The sequence below is a fragment of the Corvus hawaiiensis genome, chromosome 6, assembly GCF_020740725.1.
Source record: "Corvus hawaiiensis isolate bCorHaw1 chromosome 6, bCorHaw1.pri.cur, whole genome shotgun sequence".
Classification (NCBI taxonomy): domain Eukaryota; kingdom Metazoa; phylum Chordata; class Aves; order Passeriformes; family Corvidae; genus Corvus; species Corvus hawaiiensis.
Window position 1 is genome coordinate 55,693,258 of NC_063218.1, and position 17,637 is coordinate 55,710,894.

General features: G+C 43.4%; 1 protein-coding gene across 2 annotated transcripts in view; it reads left to right on the plus strand.

Moving 5' to 3' along the window:
- The window catches only part of TEAD1 (TEA domain transcription factor 1), a 100,912-nt gene that overhangs the window by 62,691 nt on the left and 20,584 nt on the right, over nucleotides 1–17,637 (plus strand). For both annotated transcript variants that reach the window (XM_048305753.1, XM_048305754.1), the window contains 4 exons: nucleotides 7,302–7,436; nucleotides 7,628–7,674; nucleotides 8,216–8,277; nucleotides 10,236–10,360. In XM_048305753.1, coding sequence (XP_048161710.1) covers nucleotides 7,302–7,436; nucleotides 7,628–7,674; nucleotides 8,216–8,277; nucleotides 10,236–10,360 — 369 coding nt within the window. The remainder of the gene's footprint in view (nucleotides 1–7,301; nucleotides 7,437–7,627; nucleotides 7,675–8,215; nucleotides 8,278–10,235; nucleotides 10,361–17,637) is intronic.

Consider the following 17,637-nt stretch of genomic DNA (forward strand, 5'->3'; position numbering starts at 1 on the left):
CTCAGGGAACCAGGAGCCGTGGCATGACACCTGCCCCCTTGCACTGGTCCCTTCTGGAGAAGGGGCAGCTTCCCACAGGCCTTTTCCTCCCCACATGGAAGAGACGAAACTTTGGTGTAAGGAGCTGCCGTAAGAGAGCTGCCTTATGAAGAAGAGAGTTGTTGATCCTCTTGCCTGCTGCAATTACTCCCTGGAAGTGGTAGAAGCTGCTGGTTTTGAACCTGAGATGGAACTTTGCTTCTCCAGACATTTTGTTAGTGCTTCTGCCTGTTTTTTTATTATTCCTGTATTGAGCCATCTGTATGGTCCACTGTCACACAGAATCACCCAGGATCATGGACTAGTTAGGACTGAAGGGGACCTCTGGAGATCTTTTAGTCCAACTCCCCCATGCTAAAGCAGTTTGCGGAGGACTTCAAAAGCTGCCTGAGTAGGACATCACTGGTACAAAAGGAAGACAAGGTGGATACATTCCAGCACCTCTGAGTGCTCATTGTTTCAACAGGGACCAGTTTTGGCAGTAGCCTGAACTGCCTCATCAATATCCTCAGGAAGATGATGGGCTCTTGCTGTCCGCATTCCCTGGTGAAGGGGTGACCAAGGAGAAGATAGGATGCACAGTATTTTACATGAGTGACTTTTTACATGAGCACATAGTGACAGGACAAGGGGGAATGGCTTCAAACTGAAAGAGAATAGGTTTAAATTAAGATACAGGAAAAAAAATTACTATGAGGGTGGCGAGGCACTGGCACAGGTTGTCCAGAGAAGCTGTGGATGCCTCATCCCTGGCAGTGTTCAAGGCCAGGCTAGATGGTGCTCGGAGCAACGTGGTCTAGTGGGAGGTGACACTTCTTGAAAGTCCCACTTAGTAGTGGGGTTGGAACTAGATGATTTTTAAGGTCCTTTCCAACCCAAACCATCTGATGATTCTATGCTTCCCACCCAGGCCAACTCACCCTTTTAACAGTGAGCTGCCACTGGCAAAACCTGTGATTGGTGGCACCCATGGAAGCAGTTACCACTTTAAAAAAATCCCATATGCATCTGGTGTCAATTTTCTTTTGAGATGTGTCTGATCTGATCTGTCCCGTTAGCCCCAGATCCTGGCCTCTTAGTTGACAGAGTGTTGGTACAAATAACCCTGATTCCCCAAGTTAGATGCTGAGTTTATTTTTTACCAAGAGATATTACTGTCCTGCCTTGGTCTGAAATCTGCTCATGGAGAGGAGAGAACTTGGGCAAATCTTGTTGTGTTTATCTTCTGCAAAAATCCACATGGATGGAAGGATTTCAGAGCTATCTGCACCCATGGCACTGGAAGCTTTCCTAAGAGGCTGAAATCTCACCTGCATGCCATGAAGTCTGCTTGGTCCAGCAAAGTCCCTTTTCTTCAATGAGAAGTACCTGCAGCCACTGTGGATGGATGGATCCTTAGCCTGCAAGAAAGCGAAGTGTCACCCATAAATGCTATTGCTGCCTTTCAAGACCACCAGTAAAGAGCGTCCCCTCAGCCCTTCCAGGGATGTTGTACATTTTAATCCCCTTTACAGCAGGAAAATACTCCTATTTTAGAGATTTTAATCTTAATATACTGAAGTTATTAAAATCTTCCTGAAGTTAGAGAAATTTAATCTCATGAAAACGAGAAGAGAGGCTGAGACAAAGTTGTCCTTGGAGACAGATCTGAAAGGCAGCTCCTCTTCATGGCATTTCCTCTCACGCAGAAGCTGGAGGAGGCAAAGCAGAATTTTTACCCCCCAGTGTTGTGTTTCTGTGTCAAATACACCAGTCCATAGTGTCAGGTCACAGCATTTTCCACCTTTGCACTGACAGGGAGCCAAAGTCACCTCTATCCATTCAGGACAAAAGATGGATTGGAAGCTGTACATAAACAGAGAGTAAAGGTGTTCACAGCAGGATGTACATCTATCTTAGGCTTTCATATCAGATTTTTTTCATAGTGCAAGATTAATTAGACAGAGACAAAAAACCCCACATTAAAATGCCTACAGTTCACATGTATTACATGTTTTTAAATCCATTATTCTACATTCCGCATTTAGGGATAAAAAGAAAATATTGTTGTCAATTATAAAATGCTAAAGATAGCTCTATACTTTTTTAAATGAACAATGATAAAAGCCTTGAAAAATTCCCTTTGATATGAATGGAGTCTTCAGCATTTTGAAATACAATAAGATGGATTAATTGCTACTCATTAGGCAGCAAGTTGGGACAGCTTTGAATGCGCATTCTCTTCTTGGCATTAGCTATTGCCTGGCTGAAATAGCCAGCTTTTGTATTTACTCCTGTCTTCTCTAATAATAAGCAAATTGGAGATCAGGGCTAGAAACACTGAAGTGCTCTCTATCTTTTGTCCAGAACAATTGTATATTGTCATGATTTGTTTATCTTTTTTGAGCTACAGCTAATTATTGTAAAGGTTATTTGAATCAATACGAGATCTGAGCAGAAATAACATCTGCAAAATTGCTTATTAGGAAGCTATTTTATGCTAGTGTTACTGTAACATCCATTTTGTGAGCAAATTGTTGTTGCTTATGGTGGTTTTTTTTTTCCTTACATGAAAAGTTTTGCATTTTAAATACTGGTACAGGTTTTAGGGCTTCTTGAATTAATACTGTTCTGTTGTGCTTACTTTTCCACATACTGTCTTAGATTTTTTTTCTCCCAAAGTCATAGATAACATGGTATTCAAAGCCCCATTTATCATTCTAGGATAAGAGTTTTTATTTTTTGCTTACGAACTTGTTTGAACTGATTGATTGAATTATTATTCTGTTTATGTTGGATTAAAAGAAAGTCAGACACAAATCCTTTTGTGCTTGTCATGTAGAACTCTTGTTTCATGCGGGGCTTTTTTAGATATTAAGATTTATAATTGGATGATAGTGGGGAATTATTATTATCTAATTTAACTATGTATTTTGCATTCCAAAACTAATTGTGAAAAGCAAACCTCAAGGGCCTGATTCATTAAAAGTTGTAGTCTCCTTGCATAAGATGCTTAGAGCTTATATCTTCCAAAAACAAAGTGTGTGCAACTGCAGCCAGCAGCAGTCAGCTAAAACATGAGGCACATCTTGATCTCCTCTACAGAGATGATATTTTAGGGATTTAGTGGAGCTAGACCAGTTTTCCACTGACTGTACTCTAAATCCACCTTGGTAACATTCATTACTAATTATGTACCACAGTGCAGAAGACTTTTATAAGTGGAGGGGAAGGCAGGAGTCTGAGTGCAGCCTGTTGCTTACTACAGTGTCATTCCTGGGCAGCAGCAATCCCATCTGAGCTCATGAACTAAGTAGGGTCAAACCAGGTCAGGGCCAGATGGGACCTATCCAAGGAATACCTTAGGCTCCAGCAGGATTTAATGATTCAGTAGGAGATACTGTCCCCCAAGCCTCTGCTGAACCTCAGCACGGGACTGCAGCACGCTGAGCCAAACTTTTATTTTACTACATCAGTGTAAACCACATTGACCTGAAAGAAATTGTTCCAGCTTTACAAAGCAGCACAAGTGAGAGCAAAACCAAACCCTTTCTCTCTTGGACAAGATAGGAAATCAAAATCTTAACTATTTGCAGTCATTAAAAATCCCACAACGTTCCTGTTTTAGAGTAGGGGTGTTAACCCATTTGTCCTGGCCATATTCCAACCTGGGTAATTACTGTAATCTGCCTGTTTAAATTACCCCTGCCGTTTTAATTGGATATATTACTTCTCTTGCTGCCTAAACTGTGATGTAATACCATTGTGTGTTATTAATCAGTTACCAAGTTCCATCCCAGCAGTGGCTGTTGTGCAGTGATAGGTAGAGAGACTCATTCCCTCCTGGTTACGAGTGCTCTCTGTTACAGCCTGAAAAACCCCAATATATACCTGCTTTTAAGTGGCAGACAAGCCAATATTGCAATCTAAATAAACAGATTTAAAATGTGGTTATCCCATTTGTTTTTGAAGACCATGAAGCCTGCTTGATTATACAAGCACAGGCAACCACCTTGCAGCTCTCAAAAACTACCTGGAGCTGAAGTTGCTCTTTTGCCAATGGAACTCAGGACCTCCTAAGTATCTGTATTTGAATTTGAATTTGATTTCTGTCATGTTTGAATGTAAAGTTACTTTGAGAAAAGCTGAATCTTCCCACTGTGCAAGGATTCCTAAGCCTACAAAAGGTGAAACTTCCCGTTGATGTGTGTTAGCCTGAGTGTGTTGATGTCCCAGATCAGATTTGTCACCAGTAGGAAACTCTGCGGGGGTTGTTGAAACTACTCAAAAATAGCCCTATTGAAGGATTGCCTTTCTGAGCTGTCATTCTAAAGGTTTTTTACTTTCTCTGCATCCTCCTGAAAACATCATCAGTCAAAGAGGATGAGATGAATGGCCCCACAAAACACAGACCATTCTAGGATGAAAAGCAGCAACCGGCAAGAAGGAAGGCACATCCCATTTCATGTCACGAAAGAAAAGATGTTTTCTCCCTCCAAAAATCCCTGTCACTGTTCTTAAAATTCAGGATCATCAGATTCACTCTAATGGTGACTAAGAGCTCCACAGAAGATCTTGAAGGAAGTGTAAATCTTCAAAAATTTTTCCTAGTTCATCTGTTAGGGTGGGATTTGTTGCTGTGTTGGGTGTCCAGGCTCCTATTCTAGTCCTTGGATGGCAAGAACATTACAGAGAGTAATGCACTTCAGTTTGTTTCAGTGCCTCATCAGGCAGAAATAAATACATCTCCTGGAGCTGCAGTAACACTAGCAGGGAGTTAGGCAGAGACTTCAGAGGGATAAAGCAAGGCATGATAAGCAATTTCATGGACACATAACCTACCTCGGGCTCACACAACTCCCAGGAATGGACTTTAATAGCCCTAAAAAAGCTTTTACTTTTAAATTCTCCTTTAGTTTGAATCCATCTAATAGTGGATCCAGAGGAGTCTGGGAACTTGGCAGGGGCCGCAGGCACTGGCTGCATCTTCATGTGGTGGCAGGCAGGAGGCAGTGGAGGAGAGGAGCCTACAGAGCCCCAGCACATCTGGAGAAGAACAAGGTGGTCACAAAAGCAGCACTCACACAGTTTCGGAGGTTACTAGGACCCAGAGGCACATGTCTCTTGAATCATTTATTTTACACACAGGATACAGATCCCCTGAATGTTGGTTTTTGTTAGGATTCAGCAGGCAATGTGTGAGACTCATGGTTTGGCATTTCCAAGCCACAGCTCCACTTACAAAAAGAGGGTGAAACAGAGAAATCTGGTAGGGCTGGATCTCCATATTGCTTAAGGACATCTCACTTTCATCTTTTCATGATGGAGGGTCCTTCTTGCTGTGCAAGAGTGTAGAGGGGTCTGGAGGTCTGCATGAATGTCAGGATACTGCCACTTCTTAGCACACAGCTAAACATCTTTTTAGCCCGGTGGTCTTCAGACGTCCAAAAGCAGCCAGTAAAGCACAAACCTCCTGTGCACACCCTCCCGCCCTGGGGCAGGCAGGGGTGAGAACCAGGGCTGAGCTCCAGCTCTTAACCAGAGAATTGGTTTTGGTTATATCAGAAAGCTACAAGTTTTGAGAAAGGACCGAGTCTGGCCCCGTGCTGATGGATGTGTCCCCCTCAGCACAGATGAGCCCAGGGTGTTAGAGCTGCTGAGCAGAGGGCTGTTCTTTGGGCCCACATCCTGCAGGGAGCAGAGGCAATGATGCTGGAGCTGCTCCTGCCCTGCTCCACCTGCTGCTCTCTGGGCTGTGTCCCACAGGGGCTCCTTGCACAGCTCAGGGAAACACACTCAGCAACAATCCCTCATTCAGTATCCACAGCATTCGCACAGGGAGCTGGGGTTGTTTCTCCCCAGGGTTTTGTTGGTATTTTTTTATCCTTTTTGTTCCCCTTTTAATGAATCAGTCCCTGGGTGAAAATAATGCATTTGTTTAAAGCTGATATTTAATGCTGAGCAAACTGCTCTTCCTTTGTCTCTTATTATTTTGTTCATATTTTGCTAAGAGTCTGCTATTCTACACAAGCATTTTAATAAACTGTTTGTTGTTGTATCCAGGTAACAAGCATGGTAAGTATTTTGACTAAACTAAGTATTATGTACCTTAGCTGTGCTTGGCAGAATTTTTTGGCTAGCTTTTCCTGTACTTTCAGCCTGTGCTGTTTCTAAAGGAGCTATTCAAAGGAAGAAACTGCTCACCTATAGTACTACTACATACAAGCTTTAAAGGGAGCATATATGTGCAAAGTCATATATCATACATAAGAGCATGCATCTCTTGCCAGCATGCTTGCTACTATGCTTGTAAAATAAAACCAGAAAAAAAACCCCCAAAACATCCTTGCCTAATACTGCTTGTGTTCCTTCATTCTAAGTGACATACCTAAATATTGGTACTTATTAATACAGTACTTCTGGATGAGGAACCCTGCTTTACCGGTGTGTAACAGCCTGTTGTTTACTCATTTTCCCTGACCTAGGACATCCCCCTGGTTAACTCTGTTGCATTAAGAGGCTGTCCCTTTCTGTCCTGTGACCATACCTGACTGGCAGTGGCTGGGACTCCAAGCGCTGCTCTAATACAAGTAACCAATAACAACCCACCTTTTCCTAAACTTGTTCCTGTGTGCTCGAAAAAAGCAGGAATTTTATGGCTGATAGCTTTCTTTGGGAACACTGTAAACCAGTAAAATGCCACAATTGAAAATTTAAAATGTTATTTCCATGTTTGTGACCTAACTTTCAAAATGTTTGTCTTAAAGCTGAATCCAAAATTACTCTAAGCCCGTAAGCATGAAGAAAACTGTCCCTGTTTGCAAGTCAGCCGCAGTTCTGTGTTCTCATTTTACACTGCAATACAAAAGGCAAACTCCTCTTAGATGGAAATGATAGAGCTTGAATCTCAGTGCTCCCTGTCCTGCAGGCAGAGCTGAGCCTCAGCAGCATGCCCTGCTTAGTCCAGCCTGATTTGAAATCGGCAGAATTTGCCCAGATAAACAAGTGGCCAGTAGTTTGCTCTCCCAGAGCTTCCTGCGTGTTGGCAGAGCAGACTGTGAGAATTCAGGTCTACCATACAGGTCTGAGAGGAGGTTTTGCCTTGTGGTAGTTAGAGTGTTAGCCTCCGTGCTGTATTTTTTTTTTTTTCCCTGCATGGTTTGCTATTTTTGCATTTTCTGTGTGGCTTTTTAAGTTTTTAGTTATGTGCTTGTATCTGCAGTTATTTAACATCATTTGTTGTGCCAAATGTTTTAAGACTCCGTGTAATTGTCATATTAAAGGATCAGACAGCAAAGGACAAAGCACTCCAGCACATGGCAGCAATGTCATCAGCTCAGATAGTCTCAGCTACTGCTATTCACAACAAGCTGGGCCTGCCAGGAATTCCCCGTCCTACATTTCCTGGGGCACCTGGGGTAAGTCGTTAGCTGAGTCCCAAAAAAACCCCTGTATTCTCTAACAATGTTCAGTAGAAAACTAAGACGGAATGAATGGATTAATGCTTTGGCTTGGGTTTGCAAAAGGAATCATGCTTGCTCAAAAATACCCAAAGTCTTTCAACAAAGAGAACAACTGTGGGCCTGTTTGTTTGTTTTTCCTCTTTCAGTTTTGGCCGGGCATGATTCAAACGGGGCAGCCTGGATCCTCGCAAGAGTAAGTCTGAAAATTCAAATATGTTTCTATATGCAGTGGGAGGGTAGCTTGTGCACTCTGTGATATGAGGGAAGCAAGAACTTGCAGATTTTCCAAAAAAGGAGGTAAAGATAATTTTAGGGAAAGAAAGAGTCTTTGCAGTGATGTGAACTCACATTCCAAAAGTTACAAGGGATCCCAAACCTCAAAACTGAGGCTGAATACTGGATGGACACCCTCCTTTGTGACCCTGTAGTTCAGTGTCCTCTGGGTTTCCTGGGAGTCCCAGCAGTGCCCATCCCTGGCTGCTGTGACTCTAGCAGCAGGTCAGGTTTCCTGCTGCGTCACTGAGCGCCGCTGAGATCCCAGCTTCAGGGTGCTGGGTGTGATTCTCATCCCCTCAGTTCCCTCTGTGCTGTCCATCTGTCAAATATGCTCTGCAAGGAAGAGATATGTTTGTGGGTAAAGGTCATTAGCCACCTATTTTCCTATACTGTGTGAGTCTAATGGAATTTCCTGTGGATGGCACGGTGTATGATTTCTGTGTACCTCTTTATTCCAGCGTAAAGCCATTCGTTCAGCAGGCCTATCCTATACAGCCATCAGTCACAGCTCCCATTTCAGGTAATTCTTCATTTATCCTCACCCTTAAAAAGACTTGAATTTGGTACTGAATGTGATGTGCTGACTTCTGACATGGGCAGAGCCACAGCTCCAGGTCTCATGTTCCCTCCAGCCAAAGGAAACACCAATCCCAGTGTCCTATTATCTCATTATATCTTAGGGAAAATCATTGGGTTTGGGTTTTTTTTAGGTAGGAAGCACTAATACATATGCAAGGAGTTGTGATGTGTGATTTCCAGTCAGCATTCCATAATGTAGGGATTACTGTAAAAAGTGAGTAATAGGATGAATGTTTCTTTTATAATAGCTATGTAACAAGAATACAGCTTAATTTATTTTAAACTGATCCTAAAACCCCTTCCAAAATCATATATGTTTAGCCTTAAGTATAAAACTTCTCTGTATCAGGTTGTTTATAACTCATCCCCTCCTGAAGGTCCTGCTTTGCCTGCTGCCACTTTGATAAGTACCTAATGTTTATTCTGAATTCCATTGCTCAAATTGATCAAGCCCTTCCCATGGCTACTTCCCTGCTCCTTTTCCCAGCATCCTTCCATGCATAATTTCAGGAATTATTTCTTTGCAGGTGATTTCTCATGTTACGTCTCCCTTGCCAAATGACCCCAGTGCTTATGACTCTGTTTGTGCTGCAAGTTTTTGACTCTTACCCAGTTCTTTATAATTTTCTAACTTGCTGCTATTTAATGCTTCAAACTAAAGCTATTTTTCTGCACTCATGAGAATGCCTTTTTCTTGACATTGCTAATTTATACCATTATTTTCTAGGACAGGTATTTTCTATTGTCTCCTTTTATTCTTCCGCATTTTCTCTCAGAACAGGAATTTTAGTATTTCTAAATTGGTTAAAACTCATGCATGAGTTTTTGCTTCATTAGAATTCCTGTTCACGTCTAGCCAGTGACATTTGTAATTCCCTGTTTTGTACAAGCCTCACACCTTCCTTGCCTAAATTTGAGGGTTTGGGGTCAGGTACCACATTCACTATATGGGATATGGACACACACTACCTGTGACCTCTCCCTGCTTCTCAGCCTAGTTCAGGATAATCTTTGTTCTCTCACCTTTGGTGCCTCTCCCCTGCCTTCCTTGTGCCTGTGTCTCTCCCAAGATGAGTTTTGCCTTTGAGCTGCTGCCTTTTCCTCTTCCTTTACAGTTTTCTTTCCTTCTCATCTAATTTTCTACAATAAGAACCAGGAGGTAACATTTATTCCTTCTCTTGAGGTGAATTAGAGAGGGTGGTTAACATCCCTTCTCTATCTAGATCATGTCATTCTCTCTTTATTATCAATTTAAAACCTTTTTTTTTCTTTTTAGGGAATGATTCAGCTCTCTACAGTAATTATTTAATATTAGCTGTAGCATAATGATGCCTAAAAGCTCCAAAAGTAGTCAAGACCCAATGTGCAAATACGTAGTAAGAGACAGTCCCTGCCTTGGAAACCTTGTACTCTAAATAGGAGAGGGGAATTGAGAGTGGCAGAAGAAATAGGCAAAAAGAGGGGTGATTTACTTGTAACATGTGGCACATTAGGAGCCAGAAATGGAGGCCAGTTCTCCTGACTCCCAAGGCAGTAATGTCTCCTGTGAATCTTGATGCCAGTTTCCAAGGAAGGGTCAGCTGTAGGTCTAGGTGAAGTCTCTATAAATCTCTATAGTCTAGTATATAATTTAAACAAAAATTCTACAGTGAGTTACAGCCCCAAGGAAACAAAATAGTAGATCTTTTCTTTCCACCATTATTAGATTGCTGGGTTGGGACCTCTTTTTCTACGTATTAGTCTGAGATTTTCCAATTTTAACTCATCCTGAATTAATTAGTTGCTAAAATTAATATAAATATCCAAGGGCTACATGCATAATTCCCAATTATATTTAATTGAGGAAATATAAACCGAGGAAGTGTCAGCTTCTTCATGAAACTGTTTCCTTTATTTCAGGCTTTGAGCCCACATCAGCCCCGGCTCCCTCAGTCCCTGCATGGCAGGGCCGATCTATTGGTACGACCAAGCTCAGGCTGGTGGAGTTTTCAGCTTTCCTTGAGCAGCAGAGGGATCCTGAATCAGTAAGTATTTATTGCCCTTGTGTCCACTGATCCTCAGCTTTGCACCTTTACTGCTGATCTTCAGCTTTGCACCTTTGCTCCCCACCCTCTGGGCATGCCTTCCGGGGTTGAGTCTGATGGAATACACCCGGTGTCTCTGTGTTCGCTGCTGCTCTGTGCAATATTCCTTTCACCCTAGGACTGTATTTTCCTTTCTTGCCCTCTTCTCCCCCATTTGCAGCAGCAAGAGGCCTCTGTGAAAGCAGGCAGGGTTTGTTCTGGCGCCTGTCTCACTGCTGACCTAGTTTAGCAGGTGTACCAAATTGCATTGTGTTCTTGGCAAGAATTCAGTGCTTGAACTCTAAGTTAAAGCCTAATCTATTTCCTAACCAGAACAAAATTAAGGACTTGCACAGAAAGTGTGCATATTGCATATTGGATTTTTTTTTTTTTTAAATGAAATTTTTAATTTTCTTTTGATTTTTTGTCTGCATACTATACCTGCAAGGATAATTTCTGAAGCTGGCTGTAATGTTTCATTTACTCCAGTAAGCCTTGAACCTTGACATTAATCACCATATATTTACCAAGAACATTTGTCAGTAGCCTAGCACTGATTCTACTGCATCACAAATAAATTGAAAGAACTTCTTTCAGCTCCAGCCTGAGAATTTGTTCTGAGAAAATTTCTGAAAAGCAAATACCGTCCTGAATGGGTGATATGGACAGGCCATTCTTGTTCAGATTCCTGGTAAAATACAGTAGCCTGGAGAAGAGAGAAGCTATCATTTTCTTTTTATAATCCAGAACTGGAAACCATAGCATTTATGGGCTCTGGCCAGGGGTGTTATCCAAGGAGTGTTTACCCTGCACAATGGGGATTGGAGACATAGCCCAGAAACCTTACAACAGAGGAATGCTCCTGGCAGAGAAACATCCCTGGGAAAATACACCGTATCTCACCTATTCATACACCAACCACATGGAGGTGTGTTGGTTTGCTAAATGTCACACTTTGCCAGGTTGAATTAGCTTTGAGGTGCAGGAAATGTTTGGCAGCAGGTATGGTTCTCTCAGCACTTACCTGACTGTTGGGCATTCATGGTTTCCCTGGAATCCCTTTGCCTTCCCATGATCTCATGGCAATCCTGGCTCTGGTGGGCTTCACTTTAGTGTCCTCCAGACCACTCTGGAACACCTCCTCCACCCCAAGCCCCGAGTTCATCCAGGCAGCAGTTTGTATTTCTGCTGCCAAAGCACAGCATCCAGGTTTTCCCATCAGTCACCCTTATCCATGCGCAGATTTCCCAGCCCTCGGCTTGCTGACTCCGTGTAAGGTGTCCTGCTGATTTATGGGCTCTGCCACCTCCAGCCTGCTCCAGGCCAGGATGTGTGTGTGTTCCTCCAGGTTACTGGGAAAACAGGATGTGGCCACGTGATGCTCAGCCTTGCTGTCTGTGTGTGAATGAAATTTTATCTCAGTGCAGTCTGATTGGATGGTTTGCCACTGTGCCACATAATGATCCCTTTTCCATAGGTTTTTATGACATAAATCTGTATGCAAAACCCATGGGCTAATACGGTGTAGTGCCTCTGTATCTGTGGGGTTTTATGTAAAAGGGAGCAAACAGGGGCTGAGCAACTGAGTAGCTTTGGCATTGCAGGGGGAGAATGGAGGTCTGAACAGAAGCGTGGTTACCCAGGATGGCCCCACAAGTACTGCAAAGCCTTCTTTGGAGTAAACTAATATTATTTGGAATTCCTGAGGGTGCAGAGGCCCACTGGATCTTGTCCCAGCTTGCAAGAAGACTGCTGAGAAACCCACCCACCTTTTAAAACACATTTGTGCAGGAGGTTTACAGGACAAGCAAGAGCATCAAACTACCCAGACTTGTTTTTAAAAAAGCAGTTACCTGTGTGCTGTAACATTGCAAAACTGAGACTCTAGGGAAAGTCAATTGCCAATTTAGTTCATTCTTGCATCCACACTGCAAATGCAGTGGGGCAGTGCTCTGCGTGGGGACAGCCTGCACCATCCAGGCAGGTGCCATGGGGAGCCAAAAGATGAGCCCCCATGGCAGTGTGTCGGCATCACTGCCTGGAAAAGGGGAGTCAGGAGAAGGGGAAGTGTTGCTTAGATCCAGTTAAGTAAATTTGATTATTTGGATCTTACACAAGGGCATTGGAAAAAAGCCCCAAGGCAGTGTGACCAGCTCCCTAGGCAAGGGGAGAAGGATGTATGCTGGAGAGGCACTGGTGTGCAGGGACAGCTCTGTGTCTCCTGCCAGCCCTCCCTGTCTCCAATGCACTGACCTCTCCAACAAGCACTGAGAGTTCTCCTTGGAGGTGAGAGCGAACCCCAGCCTCATGCAGTGCCATTGCAGACAATGTGAATTCTGTCTGCAGTTTTGCACACCTTTCTTTGTGTGGGTGAGATGTTTTATTGCAGGTAAGGTTTGCACAGCACAGAAAGGATGGGGTTTGATTACTTTTCAAATAAAATCATCAAGGCAGGTGATGTGTGTGTTTGCACAATGTGCACATGAAGTCCTGTGGGCACGTGCTGTGATTGCAGCATCTCCTTTGTGCCTTTGCTGACCTCGGAAATGAATGTATTTATGTGCTGCTACAGGAGAGATGTGTAGGAGTTCTCATGTATCTTCTGAAAAGGGACAGTTCTATATTCATTACATTGCTTTCTTTTCACAGAAAATGACATAAAATATTATCTTGATCAAATGTCCTTCCAACATTTTATTAAAAAAACGTGACCCTTCCTCTGTCTCTCCCCCAACACAAAATCAGGCCAGAAAGCCTCATGGTAGTGGGGGCAAATAGATCAATTCCACCTTAAAATGTAACCTGGAAGTTGAGTGGAAAAGGTGTATTTGGCATGGCATCTGGGGACAGGACTTGATACTGGCAGAATCCAGGCCCCTTGCAGTCCATATTCCTGTACAGAAATTAGAAATTGAGGTTTGTCAGCCTCAGTGACTCCCAGCACCTGCAGTGGGGCTGTGCAGGGGCACAAAGGTCCACCCACAGGGAATTCCTTGTAGAACTGGGGCCTTCAGCATTTCTGTGGCTCTTCCAATGGCCATTGGTGTTTAAAAGTACCAAAGCTGCTCAATGCCAGGCAGGTTTTTTTAGTTTAGAGTGGCCATTCTGGAGAGTTGGAAATCTGCTCTGTAGAGTCCTCTCATTTGTGGGTGGCTGTGGAACATTTTCCTCATCTAGACACAAAATTGTTCCATTTACAAAAGAGAAAAATATAGAAAGGAAACAATATGCACCCCTCACTGTAAATCTGCATGGCAGAAGATAGTCTGGGGAATGCAAGATGGCACAGTTGCAGAACATTGGAGTACTGACTCTGCAGCTGAGGATGGGCAAAATTGCTCCTCCTTTTACATGAAAATCAATTCAGTTTACAAATGTCAAGCTGCATTTTCCTTTTGTGGCATTTTGTGCTTAAGTACAATTCCTAAGTGGTGCATAGAAGTTTCCCTTGCAGGTCCAAGCAGCAGCATTTCAGTTACCTTTGATTATTGCCTGCCCTGTACAACTTTATTCTCAGCAGATGAAGCAGTTCATGTGCCCATCTGTTGCTTCCAAGACAGGTTTTCCTTAATGGGGGCTTTCCATTTTTATTGTAGTGGTTCTGTGGAAGTTCACGACAAATGCTTAAACCAAGTAATCCCATGTTCCCTAACAAATATAAACTGAGCATGCAATCTGATTACAAAGGATCTAAGCAGTTGACTACTACACAAGTAGATATAAAATTCAAAGACTATAACTGAATGAGAATAATTCAAATTCATATTTTTTTTTCAAGATTGATTTTCAATCAGAGAAAAAAACCCTGTCACCACCCAACAAAAAAAACCCTTTCTTCTGTTCCTTTTTGAGGTTTCTTGTTCTTGCTGTCACATTTATTTAAGTTGTGAGCACTTCAGACAGCTTTACATTTAAAATATCTATATAGGGCTATAAAGAATATGGGTGATGGACATTTTCAGTATAAGTCCACCCATCCAAACTGTCAGATTGTGTTAGGTCCAAATTTCAAAATGTATTTTAAAAAGTGGCGAAGAAATAAAACATTCTTTATGTTTTAATTCAGGTTTTATCGTTGTTGTAAAAGGACTTTGTGAGCCCGGGGAGAATTGTGCCTGAGAACCAGAAAGGGAAAGCAATTGCTCAAGGGCCATAAAAACAGCCTGCCATCATTAGCCAAATGCAGTAAAATTCACCAAAGTTAATCAAACCACCTAAGTGATGAAAAATAAATGAGATCTTTTCAAAAGAAGCCCTCCATCCTTGAACAATATCCATTGTTGCAAGGATTGTTTATCCTTTCTGTACTCCCTGTAAACAGTATAAAAAGCAGTTCAGCATTTCTCTCACAAGGAAGTCTTGGTTTAGTGTCTTTGTGATGTGAAAGGACAAGAAAGCAAACTCACATTAGGATGAATGTCTCGGAGCCACAGACTCAGGATTTGAGGTCTTTTTAATCTGGAATCAGAAAAAGTTTTGCTAAACACAAGGCTCATTTATTTTGCTGTGCTGGACAGCTGTATGTTGGCCCTGGGGTGCAAATGTCATATGCTGTGAAATGTTCATTTTCGAGTGTCCATAGTTAGAAGTGCCAAGAAAGCACTTTAAAGAGGTCCAGGATTGGCACAGGCTCCAGTCATGAAACTGTGGCATGGCAGCAGACTTCTCATCCAGCAGGATTCCTGGGGGACCCCATGGAGACATAATGGAAACCCCAGGCTAGCTTCCCCAGCCCGGCTGTGCCAGGACATGGACTTCCCAGGGAGGGTCCTGTGGCCAGAACGTGGTTAGGTGTGTTGGGAGACCAGCACCATTTATCCCCCCCAAAGTCAGCCCACAGGTGGAAAGCTGCTGGGGCCTGGCTGTGCTCTCACTGCTGCCTTCATGCAGCTCTCTTCCTTTTCTCAAATCCCACTGCTGCTGGGGAGATTTCCCAGCAAAATGGAAAGTGCAGGGACACGTGGGGTCGGCTGTGGTTGTGGTGGGCTGCGGCTGTGAATTCCCCACTCTGCCTGCCCCAAGCACCCATCCTGGCTCACCCCAAGGGCTTTGCACCTGCCTGTGCCTCTGCCCCACATCTCCCCAACTCGTCCAACAGCTTCCCCCACCCCTACACCCACCCCAAAACTGCTTGGCCCGGCTACAGAGCCAGGCTCTCAGAAGTTGGGAAATACCGCCCTGCGTCTGCTGTGCAGAGAGCAGATAATGACATGCTCACGTGTTTATTTGTTCCTCTGCCGCATTCAGTGGAGATGTAGATGGCCCTTCTTTGATAAGCAACTATTCAGTAGTTTGTTTTCTTCTGCTGTTGAAATGCGTGGCCCTGTGCCCTGCTCACTGTGCACTGTCTAACCTCCCTTCCAAATGGAATTAATAATTCCCTCCATTTGCATCTCACAGATGTACTAGTGCAGTCGCTTTAGATGAAGGAGCATTATTACTCACAATTGACAAACCAAGAAGTTCAGGTGCAAAAGAATGAATGGGCCACTGATTTTGAGGGTCCCCTTTGATTTGGCATGAGCCTGATTTTGCAGAATACTTAATGTTATTGACAGCTTCCTACAGTCAGGCATAATTTTCCCATCTGAACACTCAGCACTTGTGGAACTGGGACCGAAGGGTCTTAAATCAGACAGGCCAGAACTGAAGGATGCGTCTTCACTGTGCAGAAAAGATGGTGGAAATATTGTGTAAGCACCTTGCCCAACCAGCAAGTCCCAGTTTCATGCTGGGACTGCTGTGGCGCTAGCTGGGAGGTGCTGGTCAACATTAAGAGGTCAGGGAACTGCCCTCCCTCATCACCTACCTCTACATTTCTGCAACCATAAAGTTGCCCAAAATCCCCTTTTACTTTGCATTTCTGATTCAATCCCTGCTCAGATCCAGGCAAGAGTCTGAATGTTTGGAGGTCCATGAAAGACCAGGTTGCCCATGCAGCTGTATCATAGCATGCAGCACAGAAAGTTCAATTAACATTTCACAGGAAAGTGTTAAAAACCTTAACAACAGGAGTTGGTACAGACTCCAGTTATAGCACTAAAATGTCATGTTTATAACTCCCAATCTGCTTCAGTGGAGGACAACAGCAGCAGGAATTAAATATTCAGTTACTAGTGTTTTGGTAGAAATAAGAAAACTTGTTGGCAGACCAAGTGATTTTCTTACATCAGCAGGAAATTAAAGAGTTTCAGATTTACGAGATACAGCGAGGCAGCAGGGCTGAGGCTGGGCAGGGTGCAGTTAGAGCTGCACACAGACTGCTGATACACCAGTGCCTGGGTCCCAGTCAGCCCATCCCACCTGGCTCCTGCTCCCCCCAGAACCACAATCACTGGTCAGGCAGGTGACTCCCAGCTGTGTCAGTGGGATTTGGGCAGGTTAAATCACGGCTGGGTGCAGCAGGAGGGTGCAGCACTCTTGCACTCAGGGTGCTGTGCCCGTGAGCAAGATCATTCCCACAGAAACAGCTGCTCCCTTTCAGGCCACCTGCCTTCCACCTTGCTCGGCATCTACATCACCCTGTGCATGGGGAGCCATTCACCCCCCCCCCATGTGCTGGTCTGTATGGTTGTGTCAGAATATAAGTGCAAAATTGGTGAGGAGCTGCTACAAATACATGTGCTGGCTGATAAAGCAGATGTAGGTGGTTTGTCTTTGTTCTGCACCAGCTTGCATGCCCTGCCATTGGCAATTTGTCTTGGTTCTTTTAGATTCCTGAGTGGATTATAATTTTTCTCGTGGTATTATTTGACAACAGTCATATTTCATGGCTTTACTGCATTCTTTGGATAGTTAGAATTTTTTTAAGGGAAGGAGCTCAGCTTTAAGAGGCAGCCATCTCCAGGGCATGTCGTGTAATGCAGACACAGAAGACAGAGCTGAAAATGTTCCTCCTATTTTTGTGTACTTGTGTACTTAAAAAATACAGGATTTGACTTGTGCTGGTTTATGGCATCTAAAGCACATTATTGCCCTGATGCCAGATGTAAATCCTTTAAATGCTGTAGTGTGAGTAAATTCCTCAGCAACTAATGTACTTCAATGACTCTGGAATACTCAGTCTAAATCAACAGTGAATTCTCAATATAATGAGGATGTTTTTAAGCTTTTCAGACACTAATGGGCTCAAAAATATAGGCATAAAACTTTGCTCCTTTGCCTTTATCTATGCATCAGTAGCTGTCGTGGAGCGTGTTTGTCTAAAAACGATAGGGATCATTTCAGTATCCATTTAC